Source organism: Hyperolius riggenbachi, chromosome 1 (genome assembly GCF_040937935.1).
Source record: "Hyperolius riggenbachi isolate aHypRig1 chromosome 1, aHypRig1.pri, whole genome shotgun sequence".
In the NCBI taxonomy this organism is placed as follows: Eukaryota; Metazoa; Chordata; class Amphibia; order Anura; family Hyperoliidae; genus Hyperolius; species Hyperolius riggenbachi.
Genome location: NC_090646.1, coordinates 129552916 through 129573648, shown reverse-complemented (window position 1 = coordinate 129573648; position 20733 = coordinate 129552916). Strand labels below are relative to the sequence as shown.

At 43.9% G+C, this 20733-nt stretch overlaps 1 protein-coding gene across 2 annotated transcripts in view; it reads left to right on the top strand.

Annotated features, from left to right (window-relative positions):
* CNGA1 (cyclic nucleotide gated channel subunit alpha 1) overlaps positions 1 to 20733 on the top strand; it is a 92319-nt gene that overhangs the window by 22237 nt on the left and 49349 nt on the right. Inside the window, exon 2 of one of the 2 annotated variants that reach the window (XM_068278538.1) lies at positions 14585 to 14725. The exons of the other annotated variant lie outside the window; for it this stretch is intronic. Coding sequence (XP_068134639.1) covers positions 14696 to 14725 — 30 coding nt within the window. The 5' untranslated portion in view covers positions 14585 to 14695. The remainder of the gene's footprint in view (positions 1 to 14584; positions 14726 to 20733) is intronic. 2 annotated transcript variants of the gene reach the window in all.

Below are 20733 nucleotides of genomic sequence, written 5' to 3'. Positions count from 1 at the left end.
CAACCTCCTTTTTGTGTACCAAATTTTGTGTGTACAAAATAGGAGTCAGGTAAACTGGGGAATGATCATTTATGAACAAGAAAAGTAATAGAGATTTTAACTTTTGGATTGCCTGGTTAGCATCCTTATTACTTGTTTACCAGATAAAAATAAAGAAATGATTTTTGATTTTATGCCCGACAGTTACACTTTAGGTGGTAATAGCTATTGGGCAATTTATAACTTGGTCATCAGGCTGATTGCCAGATCATAAATATGGTGAATGTCACCTTATTAACAGCAAAGTGTCGTTCATTGAAGAGTAGCAATCATTTAAGCGGACTGTCATGTTTATAAATTGAACTGAAAATTTTGAAGAATTAATGAAATGTATTTTTCTGGCAAACAGTCTGTTATCCAGTTTCATAAACAAACTCTGAAAAGCCTTTCTTCTTAGCTGCATGGACATGACAATATAATCTTTGTCTGCACAGTCATCCAGCCTCTTCCGATTCTGCTTTGTTCATATGTCATTATCTGAACACAGAGGATTCAGCTCATTCACAGAGACAAGAACTCTCAAGCAGCGTACTCACCGCTCAACGGGTCCAACATTGTCCCCTTGACGACAGTCGCTAGCAATGCCTCTTCCTGTCAGCGGGTTAAAGCGCAAGGTCCCGCAACGTGCACGGCGGCGCGACCGAGCGAGACTTCCATGATAGCAGGACTTTACGTGCTATCATCAGGGATCTCAATGATCCGATCCACCGTGTCGGTCCGTCGTCATCAGCATGACGCTAGGCGAAGTTCGCAATCGTGTGTCTGTACCCACCTCACGACATTGTTTAAAAATCGCCAGTCTTTGGGAAAATCGTTTCAAAAATTGCCAGGTGGGTACGCAGCTTTAGAAGTGAATCTAGAGCAGTGGTCCTCAAACTAAGGCCCGTGGGCCGAATGTGGCCCCCTGAGGCTTTTTTACCGGCCCCACACACACAAAATGTATTATAGATCCGGTCAGCTACATCTTTAAATATTGGTGGTCCACATATAGAATGAAGCAAGAAAGCAGTAATTTGCTGGTTTCCAATCAAATTCCACATCAGGTGACACTGTTGTCCAATTGGACTGCAGGTTGTCACCTGGGTATGCTTCACTGTCTGGCCCGCAAAGACTTTTACATCATTTTATGTATACTCCAACAGTCTGAAGTATGTTGACCCGGCCCTCGACCCAAAACGTTTGGGGATTTCTGATCTAGAGGGTGGTCCTCTGACTCGTTCTACTCTAAGTATGTCACAGGAGGCAAAATCAGAACCAGTGGTTTGCAAGCTATAATTGTTCATTCCAATGAAAGTTATTTGTGATATTAGTTTACTGTATATCAGACTAGTCGTGGAAGCTGTACTTTCTCTCAACTCAATGAGTAGGGGGGATGGTGGACCAATTGGAAACCAAGGGTGTTCAATTTGGCAGCCATAACATTGGCCATGTGCGCAGGTGTATTGTCCTGCAAAAACAAAGGATCCATTTGGTCATCTTTCTTCTGCATTTCATCTTAATTGCCTCCTTAGGAGGTTAGCATAACACTGTCCATGATACTAGAGCCCTGAGTTAGGTAGTCAACAAATAGAATACTGTCGTCCCAGAAAATGGGTGCCATTACTTCTATGGCTGATTTCTGGGCGTGGAACTTTTTTTATATTGACCTTTTCCAAAATTCTCTCAGTCAATTTGCCCAAACCTACTTTTCCTGTCTGTGGTCCAGCAAAGAGCTATTTTAAGAAGTGCTCCTCCTGGTTGCATCTACAGCTTAACCATTTCCACCATCTCTTTTTGATTACCAAGACCAAATTAGTGTAATTTCATTGTCTGAGATGCTGCCCACGTGTAGTTTGGCCAGAATATTCTCAAAATTATCTAGATTTACGTTTATTTTGGAAGATTTTTACCATGTATTTAATTTTCTTCCAGCCTTTAATGACAGCACCGCATGGATGTTGCCTTTATAAATCCTTATATCTTATATTTTATTTGTTTTAACTATATTCAGGTTACAAAGCACTCCCATAATTTAGGTAATCCTGCATGTGATGATAGTGAGGACAGACACAACTAAGACAGCAGAGTTCTCCCGAAAGGGAACCTTAAAGAGATACTGTAGGGGGGTCGGGGGAAAATGAGTTGAACTTACCCGGGGCTTTTAATGGTCCCCCACAGACATCCTGTGCCTGCGCAGCCACTCTCCGATGCTCTGGCCCCGCCTCCGGTTCACTTCTGGAATTTCAGACTTTAAAGTCTGAAAACCACTGCGCCTGCACAGCTGCATCCTCGCTTCTGCTGATGTCACCAGGAGTGTATTGCACAAGCTCAGTATGGTCTTTGGTCTGCGCAGTATGCTCCTGGTGACATCAGCGGGTGCGAGGACACAGCAATGCAGGCACAGAGGTTTTCTGACTTTAAAGTCAGAAATTCCAGAAGTGAACCGGAGGCGGGGCCGGAGCATCGGTGAGTGGCTGCACGGGCACAGGATGTCTGCGGGGGACCGTTAGAAGCCCCGGGTAACTTCAACTCATTTTCCTCCGACCCCCCTATACAGTATCCCTTTAAGTGACATGTGACATGATGAGATAGGCATGTGTAAGTATAGTGCATAGCACACGAACAAATGTGCTGTGATGCTTTTCTTCTTTCTTTGCCTTTTCTCCAATCGGGACCCAGTCAGACTTCTGATAAAAAATTACAGCCATAAAATACTTTGCTTTAGGAAGCCCAGGTCTCTGCCAGGAGAAAATTGTTTTTTGAAGGTTTTTAAACATAACATAAAACTGGGATATCTAAAAAGTCATTTTTAGGAGTAGGAGGGTAGATACAGTTGTTTAACTCTTCAGTTTGTCCTCAATTCCCTAAGAGAAGGGCAGTTTGGTAAAATAATGTAGGTCAGTAAAATACCGCATATGGTATTGTACACTTTTTTTCCACATTCACTAAGATTTCCCCCATGCAGTAGAAGTTCTGTAATTTACCGAACAAACATGCTTCAACTCACTAAACTTTGCTTTGTAAGTCTCACTTACCAGCTGTGGAGCAGGTCAGTCAGGAAGCTGTGTACATGAGTTGGGTTTTCAGTCCAGTGCATTCCTGGCATCCCTTTAGATGTGCTGCAGCCACCAGGGGGAGCTCTTCTGTTTAAGAGTTTACCAATATTCACATCTAAAGGGAGACTTAAAAAGTCTCCTTCTCTGCTCTGTCTTACTGAAGTCCTGCCTTCCAGGGTATCGGACCAAATCAGGTGAGAAGCAGGGCTGTGTGGCTCTCCCTATTGGCTGCCTGGTTCTCTCTATTGGCTTACCTCTCTAGTCGGTAATTTTGCTTTTCAGTGCAGTAATAGGTTTAGTGAATTGTATTTGGCAAGGTGATCGGTAAAATCAGCTGTTTGCTGCATTACAGAATGCAGTAATGCTTAGTGAATTGAGGCCTTTGTATTCAATTAAGTTTCACTTTAAGGACCACATCTAACTTAAAGAGGATCTGTAACATGAAAAGATCCCCTGGGGGGTACTCACCTCGGGTGGGGGAAGCCTCCGGATCCTAATGAGGCTTCCCACGCCGTCCTCCATCCGTCAGGGGTCTCGCTGCAGCCCTCCTTGGAGTCCGTGCAGCGGTGACGTCATTATTTACCTTCCCGGCTCCTGCGCAGGCGCTCTGACGGCTGTCGGCTCCGAACTACACGGAAATACCCGATCGCCGTCGGGTCCGCTCTACTGCGCAGGCGCAAGTGTCCTGCGCCTGCGCAGTAGAGCAGATCCGAATGAGATCGGGTATTTCCATGTAGTTCGGAACGGAAAGCCGCCACAGTGCCCCCGCTGGAGCCAGCAAAGGTAAATATTGAACTGACAGTCGGCACAGTCGCCGGCTGTTCGGAGGGCTGCGGCGAGACCCCCGTGGGACAGAGGACGGCGTGGGAAGCCTCATTAGGATCCGGAGGCTTCCCCCACCCGAGGTGAGTACCCCCCAGGGGATCTTTTTAATGTTACAGAGTCTCTTTAAAGCCAGAGTTCCCACTGTTCTTTGTTACATTGAATATCCCATAAATCCACATGGACTGACATGGGCTGATGAGACCATCAGGCTGTATGCATGTTGGACTGATGAGGCCCTGTACAATTTATAAGCTATAGGCTTGCTATACACCAGTGGTTTTAGATGTAAGCCTGGCTTCAGGGGCATAAAGAGGTGATTTGCATATTCAGGAGTGATGCATCATGGGAAACCACAGCTGCTCACTTAAAGAGAACCAGAATTGAAAATAAAAAGTCAAAATAACTATACACAGGTCATACTTACATCCTACATAGTCTACTTCTCAATCTCTTTCTTCTCTCCTGCATCCCATTTGACCACTGTGATCAATGGAAGTCTTCATCCTCCATATTGAAAATGACCATTACCTCATAACAGCTTCCTGGTCAGCACACTGTTAAACTGTAATATCACCCACTTGAGCCATAGGGATACATGGACATTACCTTGCACATTCAGTTGTAACTAACAGCTGCTGATATATAACTGACAGCAACTGGTATATTTCAGTTCTGACAAAATCTTGTCAGAACTGGAAGGGATCACTGTAGAAGAAAATGGTGAGCCTCTGAGAGGAACTGACGGGTATGTAAGTATGTAATATTCATTTGCATCTACGTCATGTGTTTATTTAAAATCATTTTACTCACTTCAGGTTCCCTTTAACCACTTGCCGACCGCGCACTCATACCGCGCGTCGGCAAAGTCGGCAAAGGACCAGCAACGCAGATCTGCGTCGCCAGCTGCAGGCTAATTAATCAGGAAGCAGCCGCTCGCGCGAGCGGCTGCTTCCTGTCAATTCACGGCGGGGGGCTCCGTGAATAGCCTGCGGGCCGCCGATCGCGGCTCGCAGGCTAAATGTAAACACAAGCGGAAATAATCCGCTTTGTTTACATTTGTACAACGCTGCTAACAGTAGCAGTGTTGTACTGGATCAGCGATCCCCGGCCAATCAGCGGCCGGGGATCGCTGTCACATGACAGGCAGGAGCCTGTTAGAGGCTGCACAGGACAGATCCGTTCCTGTGCAGCCTCCGATCTCCGGGGAAGGGAGGGAGGAGAGGGAGAGGGGGAATCCTGCGGTGGAGGGGGCTTTGAGGTGCCCCCCCCCCGCCAGCCACACGCAGGTAGGAGCGATCAGACCCCCCCAGCACATCATCCCCTAGTGGGGAAAAAAGGGGGGCGATCTGGTCGCTCTGCCTGGTGTTTGATCTGTGCTGGGGGCTGTAGAGCCCACCCAGCACAGATCAGCAAATACAGCGCTGGTCCTTGGGCTCTTTCACATCAGAGCTTGCGTTGGAGAATGCTCAAAGCATACGTTTTGTTGTATGTGTTTTAATGCGTTTTGATATGCGTTGCACTGCAGTGAATGTGCGTTTTTAATGCGTTTTCAATGCGTTACAGCACATAGGAAAACGCAGGTAATTTTAGTTTTCAACTTTCTACATTGTTCCTCTGTTGCATTCTGGGACTGATTGCCTGCGTTAATGGATTAAAAAACACGCATAGTGTGCGTTTTACATGAACATTGTAACGCATAAAGCTAGCGTCAGCCGAAAAACTGCACCTGGGTGCAGTGTAACGCAACGCACAAAAAGGCTGCGTTATATGTGAAAGCTAAAATGAAAGTCTATGGACTTTCATTTTACCTTGGGTAACGCAAACTTTACCCGTTGCGTTGAAACGCAGAAAATCTGCCCTAATGTGAAAGAGCCCTAAGGGGGGGTAAAGGCTGGGTCATCAAGTGGTTAAAGCTGACTTATCACAAATACCTTCTGTTTCAGAAAGCAAACTATACTCATTGTTACTTTTTAGTAGGAGGGCTTTTTGGTCTTTTTAGCCCCATATATTTTCCTAGTGGTTCTTGTTCACCATGAGCTGTCTGGGTATTATGTAAAAATAACAGAAGTCTTTGAACAGAATTCCTAGCCAGAAAACAAATCAAAACAAAACAAATCTAAACAGACCACAAAAGTAGTTCAAAAGGAAAGCTGGGAAGGCACTGACCACGTCTCTTTTTTTGCCAAGTCATTTCAAATGAAGACAATAGTTCTTTGTCTCCAAACATGGCAAAGCAGCCTGTGACTACAGAATACCCAGATAGCTCATGACCCAGAACCAATCTGACCTTAGCTTGAACTGTAAACTACTTAGTCATTCCGGTCTGAAAAGGTCACTCATTGTCATGATCACACAAGAAGCAGATTTCAGTGGCATATTTCATATATAAATATATGTTAAATAAATATTAAAACATAACAATTAGGAATTAGGAATTAGGATGGAGGCAGTACACCCAATGTGTGTTCTATTTTAGTATTTTAAAATATACATAAAAATAATAAAGAGAGGAAATTGCTTCGGTCTCTCTCTACTTCTCGCCTAGGTATTCTTGGTCCCTACAAGAACTACTGAAGAACCCTCCCCCCCCCCTCCCCATTATAACTATTAAAATATAGGCTAGCATTTAGAGTGTGTGTAACCTGAATCGTTGGCCCTGCCCTAGCCCCTCTCAGCCTGCTGGTACTGATTATTGTTCAGCTCTTTGAGGCCTGAGGTTATATCTGCCACTACAAATGTGCTGTACCACAACTGTGTACTAGAACAGGAGGAAGTAGTTGGTGCCTGCAAATAGAATGCCCCCAATTACATTTTGCCATGCCCCACCCCAAAAGTTACTGTGGAGAGTCAGACCGCTGCCATTATGTGGTACCCCTACGTCAGAGGATATCGGCATGGCAGCAGAAAGGCTCTAAATCAGGGGTCTCAAACTCAATTTACCTAGGGGGCCGCAGGAGGCAAAGTCAGGATGAGGCTGGGCCGCATAAGGAATTTCACAATCGCGGCGCATCGCCGCCTCTGCCCGCCCCTCTCACTCTTCCTTCACAGAGAGGGGCGGGGAGAGGCGGCGATCCGTGCGGCGATTGACGTCAGGAGGTGCAGAGCTGAAGCTTAAAGATCTGCCCCTTCCAGGAAATGCCGGCGGATTGCCCCCCGGGCAATTTGGGGGCTCTGCAGCCCTCGTTTAGCGGCAGGGATGCGTCGGATTACTTGGGAGCACTGAAGCGAACTATAAGGAAGCTTTTGCTGGCGAGGGCCACAAAATATTGTATCGAGGGCCTCAAATGGCCCGCGGGCCGCGAGTTTGAGACCCCTGCTCTAAACAATCTCAATGTTGTCTCTTTCGAGGAAAAGATTAAGCAAGGGTGGTTTGAGGGAAGTGGGACCCAGAAGAAATGACCAAGGATGACATTCTCATGGACATGAGCTTTAATTCCCAATTTGTTTTGCTGTTTAACTTACTATTTTTTTGAGCATCATTAGAGTATAAAAATAAAGCTGCATTAAAGAGGCACATATACAGTATGGTAGGACCAGTGCCCAGATGCCAGGTGTCCACTTAGGGAAAGGTAGCTGTGGATGATAGCACTTTGCACAACATCACTGCTGTTTGCTCTGCTCATGGGGATTTTCATGTATTTTTTTATTCACAAAAGCTTTTTTTCTGAATGGTAGTTGCTTAGTACAACTGCCCAAATAGTGTGCACATAAGTGTAGGGGATGGCCAGCATCTTTGTATAGAGCCTTTACAATGAGTAATTTTGCAAAGAATAAAGATAACATTGATGCATGAACTTATGAGATGCAGGCTAAGTGAATGCAGATAGCTGCTTTGTCCTTTTGCATGCTTCTCTCTGATTGGTGTGTTAATCCATAAAAGTCACTTCCTGAGTCTGCCCGCCCGACATTTTGTTAGTCTTTGGACTGCAAGTCCTGGGTCAGACTTTAGTTAGATCCTAGTGCATTGAACCCGGCAGGACCCCGGCCTATTTGCACATAGCTAGAGTTATATTTGAATATTATCGTGTATATTGTAATTGACCTTTTGCTTGTTCCTGACTATTCTCATTCACCAGTGGGCCCTTGCCACTGGTGAGGTTATTTCTTATTAGTATATTGTAAATACTTAGTGATAGCTCTCAGACCGTAGTCAGTTCCGTGTGTGGATGACCCGGGAGGAAACCGGGGAGTTCACACTTAGCTAGATTTGTTATTTTTATTGGTTTTGTGATATATATTGGTTCATTGCCAATATATATACACATATTGGCGCTTCTTTGTTATTTTCATTATTGTATTAGTGTGTTCAACTCCTGTTTGTTTGAATACTCTGCCAGCAGTGGGCTCCTCCCACTGGGGCTTACCGCCTTGGTGGCGTTCACCACTTTACTGTGCACTAAACACGTGTATTTCTCACAAGAAATAAAGTATACTGACTTGTTATATCCTGTACTTTTTGTATTGCTCATTGCTGCTTCCGCATTGGGCAATTTCTGTCTGGCATCTGCGGATGCTCTGTGAATGAATGTCTGTTTCCTCAAAGTCTGCTATCAGTTTGACAGACATTCATCTGATCTGTGGAAGATCTGTTCCTGTTCTGTTATTATATTGCTTATCGCTGCATTCGCTTTGTGCAATTTCTGTCTGTCATCTGTGGATGGTTCAGGAGATTTGTCTTGCTGTGCTCCACAGCTCCACCTGCTGGCTGGATTTGTTCCTCCCCAGGTGTATTCCATTACCGGGCTCCTCTGTCTGAGCGTTTGTGGGAGATCTCCTCTGTGTCAGCGTACACGTTGTGCGTTCCCGCAATCGTTACAGTTTCCGTCTCTTCCCTTTTCAGTTTAAGGAGAGTAGTGTGGCGAGTGTGCTGCTCATGAAAGCATAAAGGTGGCCACTAAAGGTCCAATTTCTAGCAAAAAATCATTCGAGTGATCAGGTAATTCTGATCGGAAGTGAAACCGTTCACTACACCATCAACAAACCAATGTTTGCTTCCTATCTATCACAACCAACAAGAAAATCTAAATTTGGTTTGTCGAATATCCAATCGGACAACTATTTTTATAATCATTTTTAATCGATTGTGCCCATCAATGGAGATTATTTACAACCAATCCAATCAGAATTTCTGATTGCTGTAAAGATTTTTCGCTAGAAATTGGACCGTTAGTGGCCATCTTAAAGGTGGCCACTAACGATCCAATTTCTAGCGAAAAATCATTCGAGCGATCAGATAATTCTGATTGGAAGAAAAATCGTTCACTACACCATCAACGAACCAATCTTTGCTTCCTATCTAACAATTTTGGTTTGATGAAAATCCAATCGGACTACTATTTTTATAATTGTTTGTAATCCAATCAGACTACTATTTTTATAATCGTTTGTAATCGATTGTGCCCATCAACTGAGATTATTTACAACCAATCTGATCAGAATTTCTGATGGCTCGAACGATTTTTCGCTAGAAATTGGACCATTAGTGGCCACCTTAACCTTTTTTGGGACCAACATAGGTTGAATCTACGTCCAGCAGGTGGTGCTGCCGCCCTGACTGGACGTTGATTCAACATTAGCGCTAACAAACCGTCCCGACGCCATCGTATGCACTGGAGACGGGAGATTAAGCTGTCATATGACAGGTGACATCTCCCCTCAGTGATCGCGTATGGCTGCTGATCACGTGATCACTATGATCGCCGGCAGATCATAGTGATCACTTTGAGAGTTGCGGCGGTAGGGGGAAAGAATAGTATCCACTCACCTCCATGCCGTTCCCACGACGATCGTGCTCCCCACCGCTCTTGCCGGCATCTCTGATCCTTCTGACGTCATCAAGCCGCGACCCAGAACTGAGCGGCAGTAGGAGCAGAGATGCCGGCCGGAGCAGAGGAGTCCGCTGCGGCTCGTCGCTGGAGCCTGGAAGGTGAGTGATGGGGTCTGCATGAATGGGGGACACCTAGTGGCCACCATGGGAGGACACTGCCCAGCAAGACCCTGCAGGGATCCGGCTGCCCTAACCCACAAACACCTCCCATTTTCAACTAAAACACCTGGTCCTTAAGGGGGGTTAGGCAGCCGGTCCCGAAAGGGTTAAGAATGATCCACCAAATGAAGAAAAACAATAATATTTACAAACAGTGATAAATTTCAAACACAGCATATTAAACCCCCTGAGAAATGAAATATTCTAAGAGTGACAATGACATTCCTTAAAGTGACCCAGAGATGACAGATTCAGTTTTTTTTTACTTACCCGGAGCTTCCTCCAGCATGGATGCGTCCCTCACTGTCCTCCTTTTAGCAGTAATCAACCCCGGTATCTGGCTCAGTCAGCCCCAGTCTGAGTCAGCCAGGGTCCACTGCGCATGCACGGACCTCCTGTGCATGCGCAGAAGACCCTTGCTGATGTCACTGAGCCAGATACCGGGGCTGATTGTCGGTAAATGGAGGACCGCGGGAGGATGGCGAGGGGCGCATCCATGCTTATGGGGCTGGAGGAAGCCCCCGGTTAAGTAAAAAACTGTTTGCTGTACCATTTCTGGTACACTTTAAATTGATTCTGTGATTGTGTGTATGTGTGTGTGTGTGCGTGCGTGCGTGCGTGTGTGTGCGCGCGCGCGCGTGCGTGCGTGTGTGCGTGTGTGTGTTTGGGACACTGCACTAAGGTGACCCTTGGGGACAAATGTCACTTCTACATACCCTGCAAAATGTTGTGCAATATGTTGGTGCTATATAAATAGAAGAAAAAACAACACTAATTCATTGATCAAGACATAACTGTAACGAATAAAATATTTTCAATCCCTACACTGTGTAAATTACATATATACAGTTTTAATCAACTATACTACGTCTGTAAATCCACTGCATATCATTCACGGTGAGTCTCCCAAGCCTCCACAACACGAAGGATAATCCTGTCAAGGTATAACAAGATCACTGTCAGACATGTCTGTAAGCAGATATCTTCTGGCCACAATATCAAGTACTCATGTTGTCACCTAACATAAGCTCAGCATAGTTCTGAATCTCCCATTGGCTACTTACACATGGTGCCAGAGTGAAAACAAATCACGTCAAATCACATCATAAGGTGGTCAGTCTGAAGCTTGTGTGAATACAATATTCAGAATAGCAAAAGAACAACAATACAATATATAAAAATTACAAATTTTAGAAATCCAAAGAAGACACAGATTGGAAAGTTCCAAAACTCTGATGTACCTTCTTTCTGTGTTAGCCTTTGCTCTCCTGAGAGCTTTGTTTAATCCGTAGTTTAGGTATCTTAAAGGACAACCATCAAAGTTAACTAACATTCTACCACATGTATTTCCAGTAATTACTAGCAAATAGCAATGCAAAGGCTTTTTTCATATTTTCATTTTTATTTGAAGAAAATATGACATTTACAGATAAGTTTTCGCTGCGGGCGTTACTATGGAGGACTGTGTCCAGCACATCCAGCACGCAGAGACAGTCTTCACTAGCAGTAAAGCCATGCCTGGAATCTTTTCAGAATGATAGAAAGCAGAAATATAGCTTCAAATGATGTGTGCATAACTCATCATCAGCTGTGTGTTCCTGTGTGTGTTTCTCTCTCTGCCTGGCAGTGTAAAATGTGTGTGTCTCTCTGCCTGGCAGAACTAGGAAGAGCTCATTTTGAAAGGGGGGGGGGGGGGGGAGGGAAGCATACAAGAACAGGAATAAAGTAAGCCTCCTTCTCTTCCGATCTTTCTCTGTATATAAAAACCCCTCAGCTGATCTGTCACAAAGCTGTGTGTGTGTGTGTGTAGTGTGTGTGTGTGTGTGTGTGTGTGTGTGTGTGTGTGTGTGTAAGAAGGGCAGAAACAAACAGTAAATCATTCCTCTGTGAATAGTGACACCTATCTACATAGTACAGCTCTCCCCCCCCCCCCCCCTCCTTTCTCCCGTCGCTGACACAAGTTGTTACACCAGTTTATAAACAAAGCATTTTTTTCACACAGGCTGTGCTTAGAGACCTCTGAAAAGCTTTCTAGTGTTGCTGGCTAATAGGTATATGGGGTTTACAGAAGGACAGTTATTTTGATAGTTGTTCTTTAAGGGGAAAAGCTGAAATATATGTGGTCACTTGCCCTGTCTTTCAAACCTTGTGTGTTACAATATGAATTCATATGAAGGAATTAATGGCTATGATTCATGGTGGGGAATCCCAGTTAGTCAGTGTTTGGGAAAGGTGGTACCACTTTATAACAATGGATGTGTATGAGAAGATCATGGGCAGGGGTTAAGCATGGCCATATGGCTGGGCATTCTGTGGCACTGTATGAATAACTGTATGAATGAGATCTTTCTTGTTTTTTGTATCTCCTCTACTTGGAGGTTTAGAAGGGACTGGGGGACGGGAGGGAGTGATGTGGAGGGACTGTGGTTTTCTTTTTTTCACCCTTCTCTTCTTTCTTTTTTTTCATGTTTTTTCTTTTTTTCTTATTTTTGTATAAGTAGACTTCAAAAGATAAGATTAAAAATGTTATCTTATCTGACACGAGAAACTAGCCAAGAGCAATAAAGAGTCAATTTATCCTGATGCATGATTCTGGCATTAAAGGGGACCTGAACTCTTGCACAGGACAGAAGGAAAACACATAAAAATACAGCCTGTATGTATTTAGAGAGTTTAACCTGTGTGATTCCCCCCTCATCTGTGACTAAGCACAAGGTGTAATTTAATCCCTCAGCTGTGTCAGCTGGCTGCCATGACAGAGAGATAATTGGTAATCATAGGATGTTAACCCTACGTAAGCTTCCATGAAAGCAGAAAGTAGACACACTGCACATTTATTGCAGTTTTTTTTCTTTAAATGTTATTATGCTATTGCTTATCTTTTAGAGCAGAGAGGAATTTCTGAATTCAGGACCGCTTTAAATAGACTGTAATTCTGGATGTAGGTAAAACAATTTTATATTTAAAGACAAAGGTAAACAACTGAGACAGACGCTTGCAGGTCGCATAAATAAAATGTTACTGTTGCCATCTTATGGCCAAATAGTAAAACTACACCCTAAAGCATTTTTCACATACAAATACACTACTTTTACACAAAAAAATTAACTCATTATCTCCCACACTCCCCAATTATTTTTTTTTTGTAATTAAAAAAAAATAAAAAAATTTACAATAAAAAAAAAATACATAAATAGTTACCTTAGGGACTGAACTTTTAAAATATTTATGTCAGGAGGGTACAAAACTGTTACTTTATAAACTATGGGCTTGTAATTAGGGATGGACGCAAAACTGAAAAAAATGCACCTTTATTTCCAAATAAAATATTGGCGCCAAACATTGTAATAAGGACATCATTTAAACGGTTTTATAAGCGGGACAAATGGGCAAACACATTTCATGGGTTTTAATTACAGTAGCATGCATTATTTAAAAACTATAATGGCTGAAAACTGAAAAATAATGATTTTTTTCCCACATTTTTCCTATTTTCCCATTAAAACATATTTAGAATTAAATAATTCTTGGCATAATGTCCCACCTAAAGAAAGCCTAATTGGTGGCAGAAAAAACAAGATATAGTTCATTTCATTGTGATAAGTAATGATAAAGTTATAGACGAATGAATGGAAGGAGCGCTAAAAGGTGAAAATTGCTCTGGTGCTCAAGGGGTAAAACCCCTCAGTGGTGAAGTGGTTAAGGCTGTATTCGCAGTGGGATGTTGTGGTTTAATGCGACCTTGAAGTCGCAACGTGTCTGCGTTAAGAGGAAACACACTGCAAGCAGTGAGTTACCACAACGCAACATTTTTAATGCAACTCTAACGTCGCACTGTGAATGGCCCATAGGATTAGCATTGCAGTGCGGTAAGCTGCGTTATAAGACTTTATAACGTGCGACCATAACGTCCCACTATGAATGCGACCTAATGTAAATGTTGGGACCTAATATAGGTCAAATATTTTGGGTGTTTGTGAAAAATAATGTAATTGTTATATTATTATTATTATTATTAATAATAAATTACAATGTATTGAAAATAAAGAACCTTTTAAAAGATATACATTTTATAATTTTATTTGAAATTAGGATACATTCCAAAACATTCCAGAAAAGTACTATTGGTTTCTATCTATAATATTTTGTTGTCCAAATACAATGGTGCCACAGCCTGGAAACACTTTTGGGGATGACGGAGGCTGTGAAGGCCAATCCTCTTTTGTTTATTCTGTATCCTTTTCCTTCTATCACAATTTAGCAGAGCCAGAATAGGGTTACTTTCAAAATCAAAAATTCAGAATTCTGCTTAAAATGATTACTAAAGCACCTCCAAATATCTCCAGGCATCTCCATCAAGTCTATCATAAGTGATCTAGCAAACACAGGTTTTTTTGTATTCTCTGCTGTTGAGTGATTAGGCACTAGTTATGTCTCATGACCCCCAGTGGGGATCCCTCAGGGAGGGGTCCAAGATTCTACAAACGTGTCACTAACCCCTGGTTAGCATCATGTGCAGTCTCTATGCGGGAGGGGTAGCGGCACAGGAGTGAAGTCATGTGGCGGGGAGAGTAAGTGGGGATGAGTTGCTGTAAGATCAGTAAATTAGCTCGGGTGGTTTTCCATTGAACTACAATTACAATAGGAACACATTTTTTTAAATAAACCTGGATTGTCTTGTTTTTTTGTTATTTACAAGGGGAAGAAAAACAAGCCAAGAATGCTGCATACAACTGCTATCAACCATTCACTAATTTACAGTTTCTTGGGAACCCGGATGATGATGTGATAACCATAGCTTGCCACTGATATGCAGGAGGTTTCCATCAATCAAGTCCAGGTTTGTGTATTATTTATAATAACCCAACTGAAGACTGGAGATCCTAGACATGACTAAGTCCATTAGGTCCAACTATGTGTAACTCACATTCAGATCATTTGACTGAAGAATCTAGGTGTTCCGACCTGAATTTGTTAAAATTTGTTTGTGGTTAAATGTCAAAAGTTGTCTATTATCCAGCTAAAGTGAGATTAGATAAAAGCTTGTATCTTTGAAAATTGCATGCATGTAAACCTTTTGTAATAAATGCTGCTTTCTCAGCTAGGCAGAGTTCCTTTAAGTTCCTTGAAGGAAAAATAATATAAATCTTAATAACCTCAGCAGTGGGAAGCCTCTACATAGTCTAGAGACTTACGATGCGAACCCACTGATCCAGAGCTGGGAACCTCCAAACATATTCAACAAGCTCTTGTTTCTCTCTATGGGGGTAAGTATGTAACTTTTTTCTTATTAGACTATTCAGATATTCAACACAACATTTTTATACATACTGTAGTTTTAATGAAAATGAAAGATGGTTCAGAAATATTTACAGAGAAAGACCTATAAGACAAACGCCACAGTGTCAAATAAAAATAAATTAAAACTGAAAAGGTAGTTAATTTAAATTTGAAATTTAGAAAACAATCACCTTAGTAACCACTGTTACCACTGTTATGGTCTTTTAATAATGATGAAGTCCTTGGTCTATACATGAAAAACAAAAGAAAAGGGCATCCTGGGGGAGGTGCGATGTCACACCGGGAGGGACGGTCAGCAGGCGGGAGCTCATCACGTGATTCCATCTGATGTCACTACGCGTTTTGGTGCTTAACCATGCTACAATATAGAATCTCTGATATTCCAGGCAATCAGGACATTGCAGGTTAGCCGGTGACCGGCCCAGATACCTCCAGCTGTGTGAAAGGGGCATCAGAACTGTGTTTAAAACAAGGGTGGAGGCACCCAATGCATAAAAGATAGGCTAATAAGCTATTAATCTTGTGAACAGAGAAGGAATCTTACCTCTCTTGGAGAATTTGGACCAGTTTATTGAAAAAAGGTCTTTTATTCAAGCACATAAAATTGACAATGCATTTCGCGGGCACTTGCCCGCTTCCTCAGGTCAGTGAAAAAAATAGGCGCCTTAACTGCTATGGCGGTTTTCAATAAACTGGTTCAAATTCTTAAAGAGAGGTAAGATTCCTGTTATAATTTAAGTAGGCCTCAGTTATTTGGACTGAGTTAGTCAAAAAGGCTTGATGAGCAGACCTGCCCTTTAAGGGGATTTTCTCTGAAGAGAGAAAATCTGCAGTTCTGTCAGCAGAACTAGAACATACCAAGAAGCTGTTCTGAACAAGGCCGCAGGTCTCCCTGACCTGGGCCTGGAACAATAAACATCAGTCATGTTTTGTAAATATTCACATTCCTGCATGTATGTCAAATGTCTCATTGATTATTAATCGAGTAGGTGTGTATGATGACACCACAAGTGGGTCCACCAATAGACTTATCTAGGGGGTGGCGAAGATGATGTCATATTTAACTCTTTCCTAGTCGGTATTAAATCTGGAGCAAGCGATGGAGAGGGCACTTCTGCTTCTTCCTTCCTCACTAGCTCGCAATACTGACTGGAACCCAATTATTTCTCTAAGCATGTTCTTCCTTTATGTAAGCTGATATAATGTATGCTATGTACATAGGTAGTTTAGTGTAACGTAGGTAGGAAGAAGGTACCTGATAGACTTCGGTAGGGAGTCTAATCAAGAGCTTGTAATGCAACATGAAGATCGGCATAGCTAGGATATGATGACTGTATCTATCTGTCTTTCTGTGACTTGAATAAATAACCGAAACATTGGAGAAGCCTGAGAAAGTCTATTTCCTGTTTGCTGTGTGGAGAGTCAAGTGATCTCACAGTCTGTGAGACGATGGTGTCGAAGCAAGGTGATAAGAACAGTTTATAACAATTGGTGCCTGAAATCCTTCCCTGCCTAGCAAGACAGGCAGACGGGCCGGGGGCCGAAGAAGTTTTCAAGATATTCCACAGCAAAACAAGCGGAATAGACGGACGCAGACGGTAAAGCTTATCAAGCTGATACTGATAAGTGGGAGTGTGCGGGAGCCAAGCACACGGCGGCAATTCGAGAATCAGCGGCGAAACTCTTGGACGTTAGACTGTGACTGCATTGTGCACTGTAGCCACTAGCCGAAATATGGGTCAGACGGGACACTCCGAGGCCAGCTTGCAACTCGCTGTGGGAGATGTAGATCCACTGAGCCAGTCCAGTGTGGGGACGGTGTTTAAACGCTCAGAAGGTTCCGGAGTCCATGGAAGTTTTGCAGGTGTAGTTGCGGGAATGCTGATGAAGTGCCAAGAATCTGCTGCTCAGGCAAGTTTGTTTACGTTGTTGTATGGCGTTATCTGTATTTGGTGTTATAACAAGGAGAGGTTAATGTGTTAATGTGTACATTCTGTGTTAATTGCAGCATGGTGGCTGCGGGTTTCTCTTCTCTCTCGCGCGTGGTGGGAGGGGGGAGGCTGCTTTCAGAGTTTAGGTGCTTGTTTTTTTTTTCTTCGGATTCAAGCATGTATATTTACGTAGTGGTTATCTCTGCATTTGTCTCAGGCATGTTTTTGCTGGAAAGAAGTTGATTGGGTTTTTTTTTTCTCTTCTCTTCTCTCCCCGTCTCTACAGAGGCTGGGAAAAAAAGAGGGGGTCCCCCGCAGCAGGAGATAAGCCAGCGGTGCTTCTGTTAGTACTGGATGGGAGGGAGAGGTGATAGAGAGGAGTGTAGTGAGAGGTGCAAGCTTATCTAGTTCCAGTCAGCGCCGCTAAAAGTTATATAGGTTTAATGTTGTAGTCATGTCAGACTGATAAATGTGCGTCTCAGAAGTACTAGCTGTTAATATGGTTTAGAGATACGCTGCACGCTTGAATAGTTCTGTGTTATGCTGCAGATGATTTGCGAGGGGAGAGAGGTCTACGTCCCTGGGTGATGCTACGATGTAAAATATTTAGCATTGCAGCTGTGACGCGGTTTGTCTCACTTTTGGCAAGCATCCCAGAGAGTATAGGTAGCGGAAGGCTGACTCTCGGTAAAATGTATAGATGCTGTGTGTAACTATGCATAACAAATGTATGTTCTGTGTGAGTTTTGGTTTCTCTCCTAGGTCTATAGGAACGAGAGGCTGCTATGGGAGCAGCCATCTTGGCTGGCAGTCCAGGACTCAAAATGGCGGCAGTGGAGAGAGCCCGCCCCCGTGAGTCATGGCCCCCACACGTCATGGCAGGGGGGAGGAGGGGCTGGGGGATCCACGTCACGTCAGGCTGTGCTCGCGGCTCCGGGCAGAGCAGCTGAAAGGGAGGGGGGTAGAAATACAGAGACATTCTCCTGTGTGTCTCGGTTCTCAAAGTATTTCCCCAGAGCTTTTCCCTGGGTCCATGGAAAGGAATGCCAGAATAGGAAGGGTTTCCCAGCTAGGTGCAGGGACACACGTAGCAGTACAGATCAGAAATGGGTCTGTACTGTGTTGCTTATGGGATTATTCCTGTAAGTGGGGCACCTTAATGGGTGGTGCAGCATGAGTTCCCAATAGAAGGAAAGGGGGACAGCGCATCAGGGGGGGGGTGCCGGAGTTGGAAGAAAAGGGAGTTGACCAACCCGGGTTTCCGGTTTTTGTCGTGGACAGGGCCAGAGCTGGACTGAGAGGTCTATGCTGGGCTGGGGCTGGTTTTTTTTGTGCGTTTTTTTTTTCGTCCACTGATTGGTCAAATATGTTTTTTTCCAGCTCTTATCAATTGTAGCACAAAGAACAAGGACTGACAGCAGTTCAAGGGGCAATTATACAGATGATAGAATTGCCGTTTACAGTGTGACAGTGTATCAGTACGGTGTTTGCCATGTGACTACCTACCAAGTGGGCATTCAGGGATCTGCATACAGGCATGTGACGCTGGTATGCTTAGCCCTGCACCCTGTGTAGTTTAAGTGCAAAGTGCTCCTTCCGACAGGGAGGCAGCAATTTTTTTGGTAGTTTAGGTGGTGGCACGGCAAACATTGATCAGAGGGTACAACACACAGAACTTCTAGCAGAGCTGGTATCGCAATGAAGTTCTAGATAAGTAAATGCGAAAATGAGTAAGTGCATTGCAGGCTCACCTGCAAAGCAGCAACAGGTGTGGCATCCGTAATCTGTGCATGCGACGGCCGCGCATGGACAGATAGGGGGGGATGTGGAGTGAGCTGCAATGGGGTGAGAGCTTCCAAAGGGGAAGCGAGCTTCCAAAGGTGAAGTCCGCGGGAGCATATGTTAAACAGGTAAGTACTGAGGATAGTACTGAGGTAGGGGGGTGAAGTTTAACTCCAATCTACCAATAAGAGTAAACAGAGTTCATGAGAACCATAAAGCAACGAGATCAATTACGATATATATTGATCAATTTAAAGTGTAAAGAGTACAAGCCGCAGGGCGAATCCCAAATCATTAATAAGAATTGATTTGTTTGTATTTCGATTTCAGGTGTTTGGCAATATGGATTTGAGACAGATGCCGTGCTGGCAGCAAAGCTGGAGATGTCAGTCGGATACGCGAAAGGTTCCAGATGCCAATCTAAGCTTGGAGAACAGCGAGATTCCTGAGATTGGAAAGAGACTAAAACACGAGATTCCTGAAATGGGAAAGAGACTAAAAACCGAGGTTCCTGAGATCGGAAAACGTCTAAAAAAACTGTCTGAGCAAAGCATAGTGCAAATTGCTAATGTTTTTCTTTCCCAAGGTGGTGCTTTTATAATGAGGAGTACCGTGCTGATGGTGATCCTAGGTTGCCATTTCGTCCTAGGAGAACGAAGAGAGGACATTCTCATGTATAATAAGGGGTTAATGAGAATGCAAGGCCCAAGCATGTTAATGTTTGGTGACAAAGGTACTAATCCTTTCACACCTCCCTCCGCTTGGCACAGACGGACCATGCAGGGACGGAGGAAAAGAGCACTTGTGCCAGGAGAAAGCAAATTTCATGGCACAAGGTGGGTGAAAGGTCTGAAGGGTCAAGTGTGCGGGCAGTGGGAATTTAATGGCAGTGTAAATCTGCTATTGAATGCCACACTCCCAGAATCGATGCACCGATCCAAAGGGTTGTTAAAAGGTACATTGCAGTACAATGGGTACATGCAAAAGGTGGAGTGTGTGATTCAGGGGTACCTTGTCTTGGTTATGCAGAGTGAGATGGGTCCAGATTGGAGAGGAACGAGCAGGAGGCGTCAATTCTCGTACCAGAGAGACGCAGGGGACCACATCACACTCTGGAGCTACCAACAGAGAGTGCCTCTGAAACAACTATACACACGTAAAGGCTGGAAAGCCAAGGGTGGGTGGTTCTCGAAACAAGAAGTAAAAATCGAGATCAAGCCACATTTCCAGGTGACAAAGAGGGTGGGGAGAGCGGTCCCGGGGTAGGGAAAGCCCACACAGGGAACCCCATTCACACCACACGGGTCACAACAGGGGACGATATTGCACAGTCCATATGCAGCAGCTTATCCTCATGATAGTTGGGTAAGTGATGAGGTACTCTTAATTGAAAGATTGCAGAGAGTACAGTCTTCCCGACCTCAGGTACATATTGTGCCTCAGGACGTAAGGGGGGAAGAGGTCCAATCAAGACAGCTGGGGACATATTTTGTCAGCGAGAGATTGGACAAGGGGAGGTATATTAATTTTTCTGGAGAAGGATCTTTTGCATGGCAGCTTCGAGATGTTTGGGTGAACAAATGGAAACGGTGCAACATTCCTTTAGGCACCGCTACTTCCTTAGTTCCCACCTCAACCCGTGTCTTACACCAGGACCTGAGAGGTCAACCTTTTTTGGTGCTAGACAGGGAGGTGAAACAAGTAGAGTTGTCCTCATGCGGGCAATTCTTGCAGAAGTACCTGCGTTGGCCGGGGCAAGTCAAATTTAGTGAAGAAGCCTGCAGGCTCAATAACGCAGAATGCGAGGCTACCATTCAAAAGATCCACCCTGAAG